Source organism: Muscardinus avellanarius (genome assembly GCF_963383645.1).
Source record: "Muscardinus avellanarius genome assembly, chromosome: 2".
Lineage (NCBI taxonomy): Eukaryota > Metazoa > Chordata > Mammalia > Rodentia > Gliridae > Muscardinus > Muscardinus avellanarius.
The window spans coordinates 13,706,805-13,723,236 of NC_137787.1; the positions used below are offsets into that span (position 1 = coordinate 13,706,805).

Sequence of the window (16,432 nt, forward strand, 5' to 3'; positions counted from 1 at the left end):
AACATCCAGGCTTGGTAGTGCATACCTGTAATCTTAATACTTGGAGGCTGAGACAATAGGATTTTAGGTCCCAGAACAGCCTCAGCAACTCAGCAAGACTGTCAGCAACCTAGCAAGACCTTGTTTCAAAATAAAATACAAAGGACTGGGGGTGAAGCTCAGATGTGGAATGCCCTTGGGTTCAACACACAGTACCAAAAAGAAAGAAAACAAACTAAAGAACAGTGAGAATCCTAAAGTACTAAAGATCAACTGATTATACTGAGTCTCAAAGTTTATTCATGATTGAGCCAAGATGGACACAACCTGTCCTAGAATTAGAATTATTTTGGATCTTAGGATCATATTTGATAAGAATGCTGGTCATCCACTGGCAAGTATTATGTAGCTAGTAAAAGCCTCCTTACTTAAAGCTAATGTATAATTAATTATTGATGTCAAAGTAAGTGTTGAGAATGTATGAGAGTAAATAAAAGTAATACATTATATCTCCTTTTTTGCTAATAGAACAAGGAGGGAAAGAAATCAGTTCTAGTATATTTTGTATAGTAGAATTCAATATGACTGAGGGAATCTATTTAAAAATAGAATAGCATAGCATTTTATAAATCTCAAGCAGGGAAGGTTCTTCTTAATGGAAAGCATTGCTGATTAAATTGCCGACATGAAATTGCACTTAAAGATTCGGCAGCCAGAGAATATAAACACAGGGGATAAACATGTCTGCCTGCATCAATCAGAGACCGCTGTAGTCTACCCCAAGAAAGGAGAGCAATTATTTATGAAATTATGACTTCTTCAGTGATTCTATATTGTAGTTCTAGGAGAAACTGAATGAGAAAAGCAGACAATGTCATGGTCCCAATTAACCGAGAAGTCACGTGTACTTTCAGAATCAAGGAATTTTATTTATACTCCATTTAACCTCATCATCCTGCATAAAAAATACTTTCACTTAAAAAAGGAATAATTAAATAGGCCAATGAATTCTTGGAGAACTGAATTTATTTTTCCTTAAATAAAAGATAAGTGTCTTGATTCTGTCAACTACACATTAACACAGGTCTGAAGAGAAATGAGGCCGTACTAGGAAACATTTCGAAAGGGTCTTTAGGAAGTTCTTTTGGTTGTTTTACCTGAATCAGTGTGTAAATCAATGCTGCTAGGGTTCTAATAGCCTTTGAACACTGTCTCGGTCTTTTGATTAATGGGTTATTTTTCCACTTGGGGTGGCCATGAGCCAGGAAGCTACCGCACAGCTCTGGCCACGATGCAAGCAAAGGCAGGCAAAGGCTGTGTGTCCCTCAGATGAACTCACCTAGTGGAAAGATCAGAGCTGAAAATCGGAATGAACAAGACACTTGCACATGCATCCTTAAATTATACTTAGAGGTGCTCAGGTCTGTGTTCACATCTCCTTGACCACATCTTTTAGGCGATTTTGAGGTCCTCTGGACAGACCATGCGCTTCAGGCACAGCTCAGAAGCCTGGGTTACAGGCCTTGTAGTGACTGAAATATTCCAAAGGGAATTGTGGAAAGTGCTGGGAAGATTTAACACCCCCTTCTTCAGTAGATCACAACTATGAACTGGTCCAGTGCATCTGTGTACATCTTTTTTAAGCACATGTACATTTTAAGCACATCTTTGGGAATAGTAACATCAGGAGCCATTGGAGTCTTGATGATAACTGCTGAATGTTATTGGCAATTGAACAGGGAAAGAAGATGAAATTATTGATTAAGTATAGATTAATCATAAATAAGGCAAGAAACTTTGGAACAAAATTACCTGGATTCAAATCTCAGATTACTGCCCATATGATTCCTGTTTTGCTGTTCCTCAGTTGCTTCCAACTTTAAAATGGAAATATGAATATCACCTGCCCCCAAGTATTGCTGAAAGGACTGAATACATATAAAATTCTTATAAAATGTGTTGTGTAGAGTACATTGTATCAAAGTAAGGTATATGTGTCAATTTTTAAAGAAGTATTCTCAAAGAATTGGCTGTTGTCTTCTGTTGCCAAATTATTACTGCTAGTTTCTTTGATGCCCCTGCTGGGCATGGAGTTGGGCTGGCTTGATATTGTTTCTGAGACAAAGCTGCTTGAGGCGAGTCATTTTTTTATTTCTTTGTGTGTGTGTGTGTGTGTGTGTGTGTGTGTGTGTGTGTGCGTGCGTGTGTGTGTGTGTGTGTGTGTGTGGTACTGGGGATGGAACCCAGGGACATTCTACCCCCGAGCTACACCCCCAGCCCTAGTTTTTTTTAATTCTTTATTTTGAAACCAGGTCTCACTGAGTTGCAAAGGGCCTAAGTAGCTGAGGCTGTCCGATAACCACGAACCCCTGGTCTCAGTCTTCCAAATGCTGAGATAACAAGCATGTGCCACCATGCCTAGGGGCAGTCATTTTTTAAGATCCTCAACATCTTATTCCCTTGTTAACATCATTAGGCCCAATTCCTGAGATTCTTGGCCATGATGGTAAATGGGCTTTTTTACTTCTCTACCTTTTAAGTAACCTACAAGGAAGACTTCTGTCTTACTGTGTCAACTTTGAGTTCCAGAATTCTCTCTGCTCTCCTATATTTAATACGTGATGTGGCTAGATGTCCTTCCTAGACAACATACTTTGTTCTGAGTTGTGTTCTCCTCTGTGTGTCCCACCTACACTGGCTAGTCCTTCCCATCAAATGACCCAGACTCACTTAGGCACATTTTCAGTTAATAACTTGCCAGCCTGAGCCCCAGCTTCAATTTGATGGCCTGCCTGACCATTAACTTTCCTCTTACGTGAAGCAATGATGAGGAATTCTGAGAAACGCAGTGGTACAGGCTGGCATAACGAAGACCAGATGTGGATGCTATTCACACACTTCCTACTTCCTTTGTTAAACTCTCAAAATCTCTGAAAGGATCAGTAGGAAGTGAAGATGTTTTCTCCTTTGCTTCATCCAGATCCTCCCAGCCAAATTCATCCCACCAGCCAACAGACCAATCCCTTAATCAAGGAAAAGTAAACAGCATACACTCTTTTAAATTTCTCTGTATTTTCTTTCTCTCATCTCCCTGTCTTCTCTTACATAAACTCTGTTAGACAGAAGCAATACATTACAGGCTCTGCTGCATACAAGTAAATGGTGTCGCCAATATTTAACCACCTGTCATTGAAGTATTGTTTGGTAGAAACATTCAGTGTCCCCAGAGATTGGTGTTAAATAGTGAACATTTCAAACTCAACCCACAGAGTTTTTCACTGAGCAGTCTGTGATAAGGACAAAACATCTATGTTTTTAATCATATCTGGGTGGATGTGATTCAAGAAGTATTTGGGGTACTCATGTAAATATGGTTTCTATGTCTTTCATTTACCATGATTTGAGCTATGTGAGGAATTTCTTAGAATCTGAGCAAGGTTTGATAGCAACATCAAAATCCGGGAATGGCTCAATTTCTAGCTGAGCTTCTAGAGTCTCATTAAGGCAGAAATTGGTCTAAGACCACAGCATGGGACTGCAAGCATGGGAGACAAGCGACAAGAGCAGCAAAGTGTTCCTGAAAGAGCTGTTTCCTTATTTAAGATGTTTAAAGAACTAACAGGCCTTGGTCCTGCCAGGATTTCTAAAATCCTCTCCATGGTATCCATCTGGTGTCATTCAGAATATAGCTCAATTCTACATATCGTGGAAGATCTGAGTTCCAGAGGTTCTTGCTCTAGTCCCCAGCTCTGGCCAGGTGGTTCCAAGTCACCATACTGCTTCTGCCCAAAATCAACACACACACTTATCTGTGGGAAGTCAGAGGCTCAGGTTTCATCTTGTCTTCTGTTGCAAAGGAGAGGTGAGACATGAGAACTCTCTCCACTCCTCCCTTTGGCTTCTCAGTACTAAGCTTTGTCCTATGCACTCTTTGCCAGCCTCTGCTCTCACAGAAAAGAATAAGGAAGAAGACAAAGTCCTTTATGGTTCTGCTAAATGTTACTTATAAAGCAACTGTTTAAACTAGGCTAAATAAAATGTACAGATACTCTTAAAATAAACCAATGATCATTACCTGTTTCCCAAGGCAACAAACTGGGTTTTTAGGAAGTTGACATTCTTGATGTCTCAGGTATGAACCTTTGAGGGCTTGGATCTAGACTTTCCCCCAAACTTCATGCTGTGGCATACAGCAATGGTAACTGAGCAGTAGATTGTGGCTAAAAAAGTTGGGTCACTGGGGACATGATTTGGGGAATTATGTCTGTCCTTGAAACTTTTCCTCTGTGACTCTGATTCCTTGATGCCGTGAGCTAAGTAGCTTGCCTCCACCATGCTATTTAGCATGATATTTCTGCCCTGGAGCCAGCTGATTATGAACTAAACCATTGAAACATTGAACCAAACCAAGTTTTCATTATCTACATTGCTCTTGTCTGCTCGTTTGGCCACAGAATGCAAAACTGACTAATACAGAAGCCAAGGACTCCATTCAAGATCTCATATATCTGTGAAAGTGGCCTTTGTAAGTAAAGATCATAGTCCTTACAGTGAAGGCCACACACTGGAATTAGTTGAGAGACTACTGGGACACGTTTGACTATCAGGTTTTTGGTTCCATAGCTGATCAAGTGTGTACTATTATCATTAGGAAAAGAGTAAAAAGAGAAGAAGGCCACGTGTATCAATAAAACTACCTGTAAAAAAGCAAAGAGGTAGAAAAACCCTAAGAAACAGACACAAGGACTTATATGAATTTAAATAGCAGAAGACAGTCCCTTAGCTCTGCTCCCTCAAATATCACTGAAGCTATCTCAGCAGAGCAGTACACTATTTTTTTTTTTTTGGTGGTGGTACTGGGGTTCCTGGAAGCCCTTCTACCTCCGGGCTACACTCCCAGACCTATTTTTACATTTTTATTTGGAAACAGGGTCTCCTAAGCCAGCACGCACGGCTGGCTTCGAACCTGCGCGATCCTCCTGTCTCTGTCTCCCAAGCGCTGAGATTACAAGCGTGTGCCTCCACACCCGGCGAGCAGTAAACTATTAAAACTGCATCACTATTGTTACAAATAACTCAGAACAATGACAGTTCCACCAAGAAGGCCTCCCCTGTCTGGGCCACCTTGCTAGACATTTTATATTAGCTCATAGTAGGTATACAACTGACTGTTACAAATGACCATGATTATCTAGATAACTAGAGCATATTAGGTGATTCTTCAAAATTTTCCTTAAAAATGGGACAATACATACTGTACAAAAACAGTAGGTAATAAAAGAATATATATATACATATATATGTATGTGTATATATATATGTATATGTATATGTATATGTATATGTATATGTATATGTATATATGTATATATGTGCTACTGGGGTTCCTGGAAGCCCTTCTATCTCTGGATTACACTCCCAGACCTATTTTTAATATTTTTATTTGGAAACAGGGTCTCTTAAGCCAGCGCGGCTGGCTTCGAACCTGAGCGATCCTCCTGTCTCTGACTCCTAAGCGCGGGGGAATTACAAGCGTGCGGGCCACCACATCCAGCATAAAAGTATATTTTAAATAATATATTTCCAAAGCTATTCTTTTTTAATTTAAAAATTTATCTCTAGGCTTTTAATTAGCTCCAATGGTTTATATATCTGCCTTTATAACAGTACTACACTGTTTCAATTATTGTAGCTTTATATGGTTTGAAATCAGAAAATATACATCTTCTAGCTTTGTTCTTCTTTGAGACTGTTTTGGGTATCTAGAGTCCATATTCCATATCAGGATAGATTTTTTTCTGAAAAATAAATAAATAAATGTATGATAGTTTCACCTAAAAAAAAAAAAAGAAAAAATATTCTCTGGTAAGAAAGAAAGCAAAAAGAAATATTGAAATGTTATCTTTAAGTCATCAAAAGTTTGGTACCAGACAAATGAAACTGTTATGTGAGATTATCGATGTTAATATTGTATAAATTGCTATAATACTAGATGTCAACCAGTAAGCCAAGCGTGGGAAGGAGGGATGGGGAGGGAATGGGGTGGGGATCGGGTAGGGGCTAACTGGGCGAGATGTGCATGTATGTCCACAAAAGTATTTTCTTTATACCACTATGATGTATGAATACATTGCACCAATAAAAAATAAATTAAAAAAATATATATAATCCAAGCCAAAAAAAATAAAAAAAAAATAAAAAAAAAATTCTTATTTATTCATACATCAATTTTTATTGGGACATTATAATTTTACATAATAGAGTCATAGCACAATTTGGTCTGCTTTCTTCCTCATACCTCCCCCTTAAAATTGTTTAACAGTTGAATTAGTAGGAATAAGTTGGAGCAGTTGCTTCATTAGTCATACCTAAATTTGTGTCCAAATCTCGGTCCCCATTGTAAGTGCTGGGGCTGAATAAGAAGGGATAAGATTCTGAGGCACTCCCCTTGGGAATGGATTTATGGCTCTTTCAGAGACGCGGTCAGATAGCCTGAGAGTGGGCTTGGTAGAAAAGTGGACGTGGTCCTCTGTTGCTCTCCTGCCTGCCCCCGGCCTCGTCCACTCACCTTACCACCGCACGACTCAGCACTAGGCCGCCCAGGTACTGTGCCATACTCTTGGGTTCCCCAGCTCCATTCTTTAGAAATGATTTAATCTCAAGTATTCTATAACAGTAGAAAAAGTGGGGGTGGGGGAGTTTCTTCTTGTTTTCATTTGTCCTGGATGTTATTTTCTATGATCCACGGCATGTGCTTTATTAAAACAAATGGATTATTTATGGCCTACGTATTCTAAAATTTTTTAAAAAGTGTTAGTCAGGCATGATGGCACATACCTGGAATCCCATAATTAAGAGGATCACAGTTTAAGGCCAGCAGTGCACAATAAGCTAGATAGAGCCTGTCTCAAAATGTAAAATAGGGCTGAGGGTATAGCTCAGAGATAGGCCATCCCCAGGTTCAATCCTCAGTACCAAAGGGGGAGAAAAAGCATATATAAGAGAACATTTAAGAAAATAAATTGGGGGAAGCTATGATTATGTGAGTTTCCAAAGTTTGCTGTAAAATATATTTGCACCGAGTATGTTTTTTAGGTGGACACAAAAATTTACAATAGCAATATATGAATGATATCGCTTATTTCAGGCCTTAAATAATTCTTTTCCCCGTACAAATTTAAAAATATATTAGTAATAATAACCAAATAGAAGATAATTATTAAAGCGATAGAGATTATCAAATCTTTTCATTTAATTCATTTAGTGTGAAGGCCATATTTAGAAAAGAGTGAAACAAAGTGGAATTTATTTAAAATCTACCACTTTTGCCACATGTGGTGGGTGGCGCACGCTTGTAATCCCCGCGCTTGGGAGGCGGAGACAGGAGGATCAGGCTGGTTCAAAGCCAGCCTCGCTGGTTTAAGAGACCCTGTCTCCAAATAAAAATATAAAATACGTCTGTGAGTGTAGCCCGGAGGTAGAAGGGTTTTCAGGAACCCCAGTACCACCACACACACACACACACACACACACACACACACACACACACACACACACATCTACCACTTTTGTCTTATTTTATCTCTCTTCTATTGCCCAGTACTTACCAACAATTGTAAACCTTTATTTAGACCATGAGAACACTAAGTATGTATGCCTTTTACATCTTATTCAAAATAAGAATGAAGGTAAATTTGACCAAGATTTCTTTGTTTGCAGTAATGAGAATGGAATCCGACAGTATCCTATTTCTGAGCTATTCCCAGCCCTTTATATATTTTTAAATTCTGAAACAGGGTTTCACTAAGTTGCTGAGGCTGGCCTTAAACCTGTGATCCTTCTATCTCAGCCCCCCAAGTGCTGATATTACAAGTATGTGCATTTTACCTAACTTATTTGACAGAGATTTCTTTAGTTAAACAAAAATTATGTTTCTTTTTGATTGAATAGTAGAACTTTAGTCTTCTAGTAAAGCAAAAGAGATATCAGCTTTACTTTTATTCTCAAAAGGTAAAAAAAATCCTAAAATGTTTAAAAAGATGAGACTCAGAAGTTATGAATACTATACAATTTCATGTCCCATATTATATTCCTAAGGTATCAACAGGCATCTGCAAATCCTATCAGGCAGAATTAAAAGGGAGACTTGTATCCCCAAGGGAGCTGCATGAGCAATTATGATTTAGCTCTCAATTATTCACACTCTGGGTTCCATGTTTTGTATTACACAGTGTTTCTGAGAGTCTTTATAGTTTTTCTAGTATCCTTCTCTTTTCTTCTAGTTAAAAGAAAAACAAATAGCAATTAGATAATTTATTTGTACTATCTACTTTTTTCTCCCTCCCATTTATGTAAAATAATATATTGAGGCTAATGTAAGTCAGGGCAGGCCACTGCTCTGAAGAATTGATATATGGCCAGTAGCAGATGGGGAAAAACCCAAACCTTAGCCTCCTAAAAGCTATGAAGAGCTTGGATCATTTTTCCACCTTCAAGCTTTGCTTTAGAAGTCAGAAAGAGTGCCGGGTGTGGTGGCGCATGCTTGTAATCCCCGCGCTTGGGAGGCAGAGACAGGATGGCGCAGGTTCAAAACCAGCCACGCGTGCTGGCTTAGGAAACCCTGTTTCCAAATAAAAATGTAAAAATAGGTCTGGGAGTGTAGCCCGGAGGTAGAAGGGCTTCCAGGAACCCCAGTACCACCAAAAGAAAAAAAAAGAAGAAGAAGTCAGATACAGTACTTTGTGACATGTAGCACACAGACTGATTCTAACAGATGGATTTTTCTTGAAATAACTTCATTAGTTAATCATTTCTTTTACATATACTTTTTCTAGCTAATTGACATTAGCTGCCAGCTGGAGTTGTTAAGGATTCTCCAAAATGTGGATAGGTAGGGAGAAAATCCAATAGTTTAAACAATGATAAGATGAAAGTTCTATTAATTTCACAGCAGCAATTATATGTTTTAAAATAAATTATTTTTCTTTGTGTCTTTTTCTTTACTCTAAAGTACTTGGTCCTTGTGAATACCAAATGAGTTAATGATACTTTAAATTTCTTAAGCCGGGCGTGGTGGCGCACGCTTGTAATCCCTGCGCTTGGGAGGCGGAGACAGGAGGATCGCGCTGGTTCAAAGCCAGCCTCGCTGGTTTAAGAGACCCTGTTTCCAAATTTAAAAAATATATAAAATAGGTCTGGGAGTGTAGCCTGGAGGTAGAAGGGCTTCCAGAAACCTCAGTACCACCAAAATTAATAATAATAATAATAATAATAATAATAATAATAATAAATTTCTTAATATATAATCTAGACCAGATTTTCTTGGCCTCGGCACTACTGACATGGTGGACCAAAAAAACTTTTTTTTTTTCTTGTAGTGCTAGGAATTGAACCCAGGGGCATTCTACCTCCGAGCTGCATCTCCAGCCCTTTTTTTTAATTTTTTTATTTTGAAACAAGATCTTGCTAGTATTCTGAGAGTCTTGCTAAGTTTCTGAAGCTAGTCTTGAAACTATGTCCTCTTGTCTCAGCCAACTACTGGAATTAAAAGTAGATGCCACCACATCTGGCTCTTTTCTTTTTTAAAATATTATTAGTATGTCTCAGTCCTTTATTATTATTTACTATTTATTATTTGTACTTTCGTCCATAGTAGGTTGTAATGCAGCATCCTTGGTCCATCCTGAAAAGATACCGGTGGAGCTCAACTCTGACAAAGAGTGATGTCTATAGACACTGTCGAGTACCCTTGAGAGCAAAATTGCCCTAGATGAAAAATATTTTTTCTAGAAAGAGGCTGTTTCTTGTTTTTCATTCAATTCTTAAAATAATTTTAATATAACTTTATGTTTGTTGTATGGACACTTGTATGGACACAGTTCTAGACCTGCCTAAGGTATTAGAAACTGCTGCTTTTCCATTACATAAATAAAATATTTTAGTGTAATTGTTTAAGTAATGCTTTCATAAGTCTCTCTAGGTAAAATATACATACACACACACACACACACACACACACACACACATACACACACATATATGACAGGACCAGTGGCCTCTACAAATCCATATTAACTATCTAGGAGGGCCACTGTCACTCGTGTCATCAAAAGTATGAATAATTTTCTTTGCTTTTAGGGAAAGTGCTTAGTAAAAAGAAGAAAGAAAGTTTCTAAATTCTATCTCCAATTGCTTTCTTTTCTACAAAAGTTTTTTATTCTTTTTATTTTTATTTTTTTATTCTTTATTTTTTATTTTATTATTATTTTTTTAATTTTAAAAACAGCCCTCTCCTTTTTTTAAAAAAAAATACAAATCTCTATTTTTAATTCTTTCGGTTGACATTCAGGGTACACTTTTTCCTTGTAAGAAGTATAATAATGATTTTGCATCCTGACATTTGAACATAAAGGACCAAAGACCACGGGCCCCATGCTTTTTCACCTTCACCTGGGGTTCCTCCTCCCTTCGCAGTCACACCTACACTTTGGGCTGGCCGTAGTCGCTGCACACTTACATCCCTGTGGTCTATCTCAGCTACACCTCACGCTCATCATAGGCACCGCACACTTACATCTCTGTGGTCTCTTACACACTTTCTTTGGGCTCACCATGGGCATTGCACACTTAAATCTCAGTGGTCTGTCACATATTACACCTTGGGCTCACCATAGGCACTGCACACTTAACATCCCTACGGTCTCTCTCAGGCCAACCTTTGGGCTCGCCATAGTCATTGCACACTTACATCTCAGTGGCCTGTCACATGCTACACCACAGTCGTTGCACACTTACATCCATGTGGTCTCACACTACGCCTTGGGCTCACCACAGTCGTTGCACACTTACATTCATGTGGTCTCTCACGCTACGCCTTGGGCTCACCACAGTCGTTGCACACTTACATCCATGTGGTCTCACACTACGCCTTGGGCTCACCACAGTCGTTGCACACTTACATCCATGTGGTCTCACACTACGCCTTGGGCTCACCACAGTCGTTGCACACTTACATTCATGTGGTCTCTCACGCTACCCCTTGGGCTCACCACAGTCGTTGCACACTTACATTCATGTGGTCTCTCACGCTACCCCTTGGGCTCACCACAGTCGTTGCACACTTACATCCCTGTGGTCTCACACTACACCTTGGGCTCACCACAGTCGTTGCACACTTATATCCATGTGGTCTCACACTACCCCTTGGGCTCACCACAGTCATTGCACACTTACATTCATGTGGTCTCTCACGCTACGCCTTGGGCTCACCACAGTCGTTGCACACTTACATCCATGTGGTCTCACACGCTATGCCTTGGGTTCACCACAGTCGTTCCACACTTACATTCATGTGGTCTCACACTACGCCTTGGGCTCACCACAGTCGTTGCACACTTACATCCATGTGGTCTCACACTACGCCTTGGGCTCACCACAGTCGTTGCACACTTATATCCATGTGGTCTCACACTACCCCTTGGGCTCACCACAGTCGTTGCACACTTACATTCATGTGGTCTCTCACGCTACGCCTTGGGCTCACCACAGTCGTTGCACACTTACATCCATGTGGTCTCACACTACGCCTTGGGCTCACCACAGTCGTTGCACACTTACTCTCTGCCGGCTCCTTGGAACGGCGGCCGCTGGACGAGGACTTCCTCAGCAGGCTGCGTCCTGAGGTAAAGAGGCTGGTTAGTTCTTCCAGAGGACTCGTGGGGGTTCTGGACCGAGAGCCACCGCCGGGGGCCACCCCGTAGGTGTTCACCGAAGCGTTGACCATCTTGGCCCCATCCTGCGACACGGGTCTGGGGGTGGAATGAGGCACTGACGGGGAGCTCCTGGAGAGGCTGCCTGAATGCACGGCGTCGTAGGGGGGCGGCCTCTTGAGGCTCAGGGGCGTCAGCGACCGCCCCATGCTCACGGGTGACGGCGAGGCCGAATGGCTCTTAGGATAGCCATGGGGAGACTGGGTTCGGTACAGAGTGGACGGAGGCGGCGGGGACGAGGACAGCACGGAGGACGCAGAAGCAGGTCCCAGGACCCCGCTCTGGTCCTTCTCCAGTTTCCCATGGCCGGAGCCGTGAGATGGCAGGGAGGGCGGAGAGGCCCCGGCCGGCTGCTTCATGTAAGACGCGTTCTCCAGCACTGGGAGCTTGGTGACCTCCAGCGGGGTGAGCGGGGACTCGTCGGAATTGGGGGAGCAGTGCACCGGGGCGGGCGGGAACACCAGCAGAGGGGGCCGATGGGAAAGCAGGTTGGGGAAGGGCGGGGGGATGTCACAGAGCAAGCCCCTGGGAGTACTTGGCACTGAGGACCGGGCGAAGTCCAAGTCAGGCACCGTGGGCGTAGCACACTGCGAAGAGCAACTGTGATGGTCCAAGTCGCACTTGGCATCTTGGCCTAAGTCGTCGAAAATGGGGTATTTCATTTCCTCGTAGACGGCCTCGCTCTGGTCGTCGTCCTCCCTCCTGAAGTCTCTGAGGATGTTCCCCACCATCTCGATGTACACGGGCTCCTCGTCCTCGGGCTCCCCGGCCGGGCTGCTGACCTGGCACAAGGAGGAATCTCGAGGGAGCGATGTCCTCCGCGGCCCATGCTTTTTAATGTAGGTTTCGTCGAAGGACGTGCTGAGCTGGGTGTTTGGGTTCCGTTTAGGTTTTGGAGGGGGAATCTTCTTTGAATATTCATCACTGTGGGGTCTTGGTTTGGCACACACTAAAAGAAGGGGGAAGAATGATAAAAGAGATGAAATTACAAAACTTTCAAAAATGATTTGCACTTCTGTTTACTACTGTATACTTTTGATGGGAAGAGTAGCCAACCTCATTTGTAGCTGGAGGCTTGGCCTAAAAACCAGCCACAGAGTCAAATGTTTCCCATATTTAGAAAGGCCTGATGGCAGAACAATAGGAATTCTCATCTTTGGACTCATTAAGAATCTGACGCTGACAAATACATTCACATTAGGACTGTTCACCCTGCTGACTTAGAATTTCTAAGTGAATGATGAAGCTTGTTAGATAATAGCAATCATGAACCTCTTAAAAATTAACCTGCAAGACATGAGACAGAAGCCCAGGTGAATAATAATGACGACAATAATAATAAAAGTCTAGTGTCCATTAACACAAATATTCACGAAAATGCTTGTAAGATTGAGCTTTACTACTGTATGGCTGTTACACATGATCACACCTTGCTTTTACTTAGGATACATATTTCCTAGCCTGCTAGAACTGCTTAATCTCTGCCTCAGCTCAAATAAATAGCTTCTATGAAGATGGATCTGTAACTTCAGGGGGAAATGTGATGTAGAAGTCTTACGAGGCTAGACAAGTTAATCTCTAAATCTCCAGGTACTGTTGCTTGTGTTCATTTGTCTGATTTTTGTCCCTAACATCTTTTATGATATCTCAAACACTGTCTTAGAATAAATTTATTGTATATGTTTCAATGACATATCAGAAATCCCTGGAGATTTTTAAAATGGAATAAACCCAGGGACTGATGCATAAGCTTCAAAAATAACTCCTGGAAGCTCACAATAAATATGTGTACCATGCATCCTGGGACCTAGCCTTTTATTGATATAATATAAACTTCTGACACCATCCAGCAAGGCAGTACAAGCTTGTAAATGTCTATGACGGAAATCAATTGTTTAGCATGCAGGGAAGGTACTAGTGTCTTGTTATTATCTCATTATCTCATTGTGTTGCTATATGATTATGATAATTATCATCATTATACATTTGTGGCAGAGCTTATTTGCTTACGCTGGCTGGCAGTTGACAGTATAGTACATAGGTGCTAACCTCCTGGCCTTCTCTGTAGTTATAAGCCTAAAGAGAGGGTTCTCAAGACCCAAGTTAAGAAACACCTAAATTTTTCCTTGGTTTATTCAACTAGCATCACTCATGGTGTAGAAGCTTTCTTAAAACATAATGAAGGAGAGTGTAAGATAAAGTGCAGGTTTGGTGAGCATAAAAGCACGGGGGGGGAGGGTGCTACAAGGTACATGATATCAGCCTTTATTGGCGTGGCCCTTCCTCCGGGGATGGAGCCAGTCTGTTCTCGGGACTCACGCAGCCCATCCCATCCATGCAGCCCATCCCAGCAGCCCATCTGAGACTGGAAGAGGCGGGCTCTTCCTTTTAAGGTATATATCTGATGGGGGAGGGGTTTACTTGTGGGAACACATGATTCTCATGAGGGTTTGTCCCCACCACCCCCACCCGCACAGAGGTCACATGAGTGCGGGACCGACTCATGATCCTGGCCTTTTGATGATAAGGTGTGAAGATTCAACCCTCGAACGACTTCCTACTGTCAAGGGGCATCTTAAGGGGCCCCTTGGTAGTTACGTGGCTACCCAAGAGAGCAATTGTGTCTTTGATAAAAAGAAATCAATCAAGCATTTAGTAGGATATATTTCAAGTATTTAGTAGGATATATTTTAGTAGTATGTATTCCATTTTGCCAGGTGATATGCGATTTCAAATAGTCTGTTCCATTTGCTCCATGATGATGATTGTGCTCGCTACAATTCAGCAGCTTTTTGAAGAACAGATTCTAGATATCTAGATTTCTAGATTTTTAGATATCTAGATTTTTTCCTTTGATCCATACTAGCTAACACAAGATGTTATTTTCCAGGGGCTGTAGCATTGAAGTCCTTTAATGCCCAAAGTAAAAAGCCTGGATACAAAATGGTGTAAACGACAGTCAGTCCTCCTGGAAAGAGAAACGCAACTAGTAACTCTTCCCCGTATCACCCCTCTTAGCATAATATTTTCTGGTTTTTAAATTTATTAATTTTATCATGCTTTAAATAAGTCATCAGATTATATTCAAACATAAGAGGTAGAGCAAAGTAAAATTATATTTTAGTAATAGAAGGACTTTGAAAGGATCAGGACATAGAAGAACAAAGGTCCACTGAGACTATTCCTTCAAACTTGTTTCTAATCATCTTCAACCACAGGGAATCACTCTAAACTAAGTAGCACACACTATGGGAAAGTATTTGCCCTTACTATTGGGCTCTAGGAACAACTAAGTGGTGTGAGGGAGGGTGAATCCTTAGAGGAGGAATCTGAATAGTGAAGTACTCTATGAGTGGGTGCCAGAGGTATATCCATGAGAAGGTGAACTCCATAAAGTGTGAACATTAATATGTAAAATACATCTTTCATTTTTCTTGTTTTCATTTTTCTCATTTATTAAACAGTTCTGAGATTTCCGGGAAGATGGCGACCGAGAAAAGTGGGGCTTAAGAGCCCCGCTAACAACCAATCTCCATTACCACAAAATCAGCACCTTTCATAGCCAGAAAACACCATCACCAGAGAAACAAAAAAATCACCAGGCTCCAGAGAGAAAGCAGACTGAGAACAGAGCTCAGAGCCACAGAGGAGATACACCAGCCTCACGCCCTAGGACGTGGCAGCAGTGCCATACTGCCGGCGGCAGCGGCAAATTCACCAGACGGCTACAGCAAGCCGAGGTGAGCCGCTGCAGTACAGCCAGGCGGGATTTTTCAGCGCAGGGAGCATCTAAAGCTCCCAGTGGCTGAGCTCAGCACATGTTGCAGGGACTCAGAGTGGAACTCAAAACCAAAAAGAAATAAGCCAGCCTCATGGCGGAGGGCGTGGCAGCGGCGCCATATTGCCACAGGCGGCAGCAGCAGCGAATTGACCGAGTCCAGTACAGCTACATCTGTGAACTCAAGAACAGTGAGTCAAATTGTGGGCCCCAGATGAGAAATCCCAGTACTGTACTCCCTGGGACTTGACCCAGTGGGGGAGTGGCGGTGGCAGAGATATCACACCATAGGAGAACGTGCAACCTGGCACCCCCCATAGTTTAAAGCAGCCTCTATCGACTCCCTGGGTCGGAGACTCTGCGATACAACCCAGTAAAGGAGTAGTGGGGTCTGAGATACTACAGACTCGAGATCCAGAGCACCTTAAGTGAAGTCATAGTGACCCTAGGGAAGAACCCAGAGAAGGCACAAACTTCTGAAATCATGGGAAAGAGGAAACACTGGAGCAATGAATGCCCACAACCCCACAACATCAGAACCCAATAAAACAGAAAATCAGAGATTTCTAGAAGATCAAATCAGGAAAATAACTGTAGAAATAATAGAGGTGCTTCGAAAAGAACTCAGAGAGAGCCAAAAAGAGATAAAGGATGCAATTAATGAAGTAAAGGCCTCAATTCAAAGCATGAACAACCGATTAGACCACATGGAGAACAGAATCTCGCTCTTAGAAGATGATCATTCCAAAAATGAATGCATAGTTTCTAATCTAGAAAAAAATATCCAAGAGCAGGAATCTGACATTGAAGAAATATGGGCCCATTTTAAGAGAGCTAACCTAAGATTAATTGGAATAGAGGAGGGAAAAGAAAATGAAACCAAAGGGATCAACAATCTCTTCAAGGA

The 16,432-nt window shown here is 41.5% G+C and overlaps 1 protein-coding gene across 2 annotated transcripts in view; it reads right to left on the bottom strand.

Moving 5' to 3' along the window:
* Window positions 1-16,432, bottom strand: part of NYAP2 (neuronal tyrosine-phosphorylated phosphoinositide-3-kinase adaptor 2) — a gene marked incomplete at both ends in the record, with an annotated part of 293,502 nt that overhangs the window by 99,773 nt on the left and 177,297 nt on the right. Inside the window, one exon of one of the 2 annotated variants that reach the window (XM_080689004.1) lies at window positions 11,596-12,696. In XM_080689004.1, coding sequence (XP_080545130.1) covers window positions 11,596-12,696 — 1,101 coding nt within the window. Of the gene's footprint in view, window positions 1-11,595; window positions 12,763-16,432 lie in introns of both variants that reach the window. The other variant, XM_080689005.1, reaches the window with a different exon arrangement.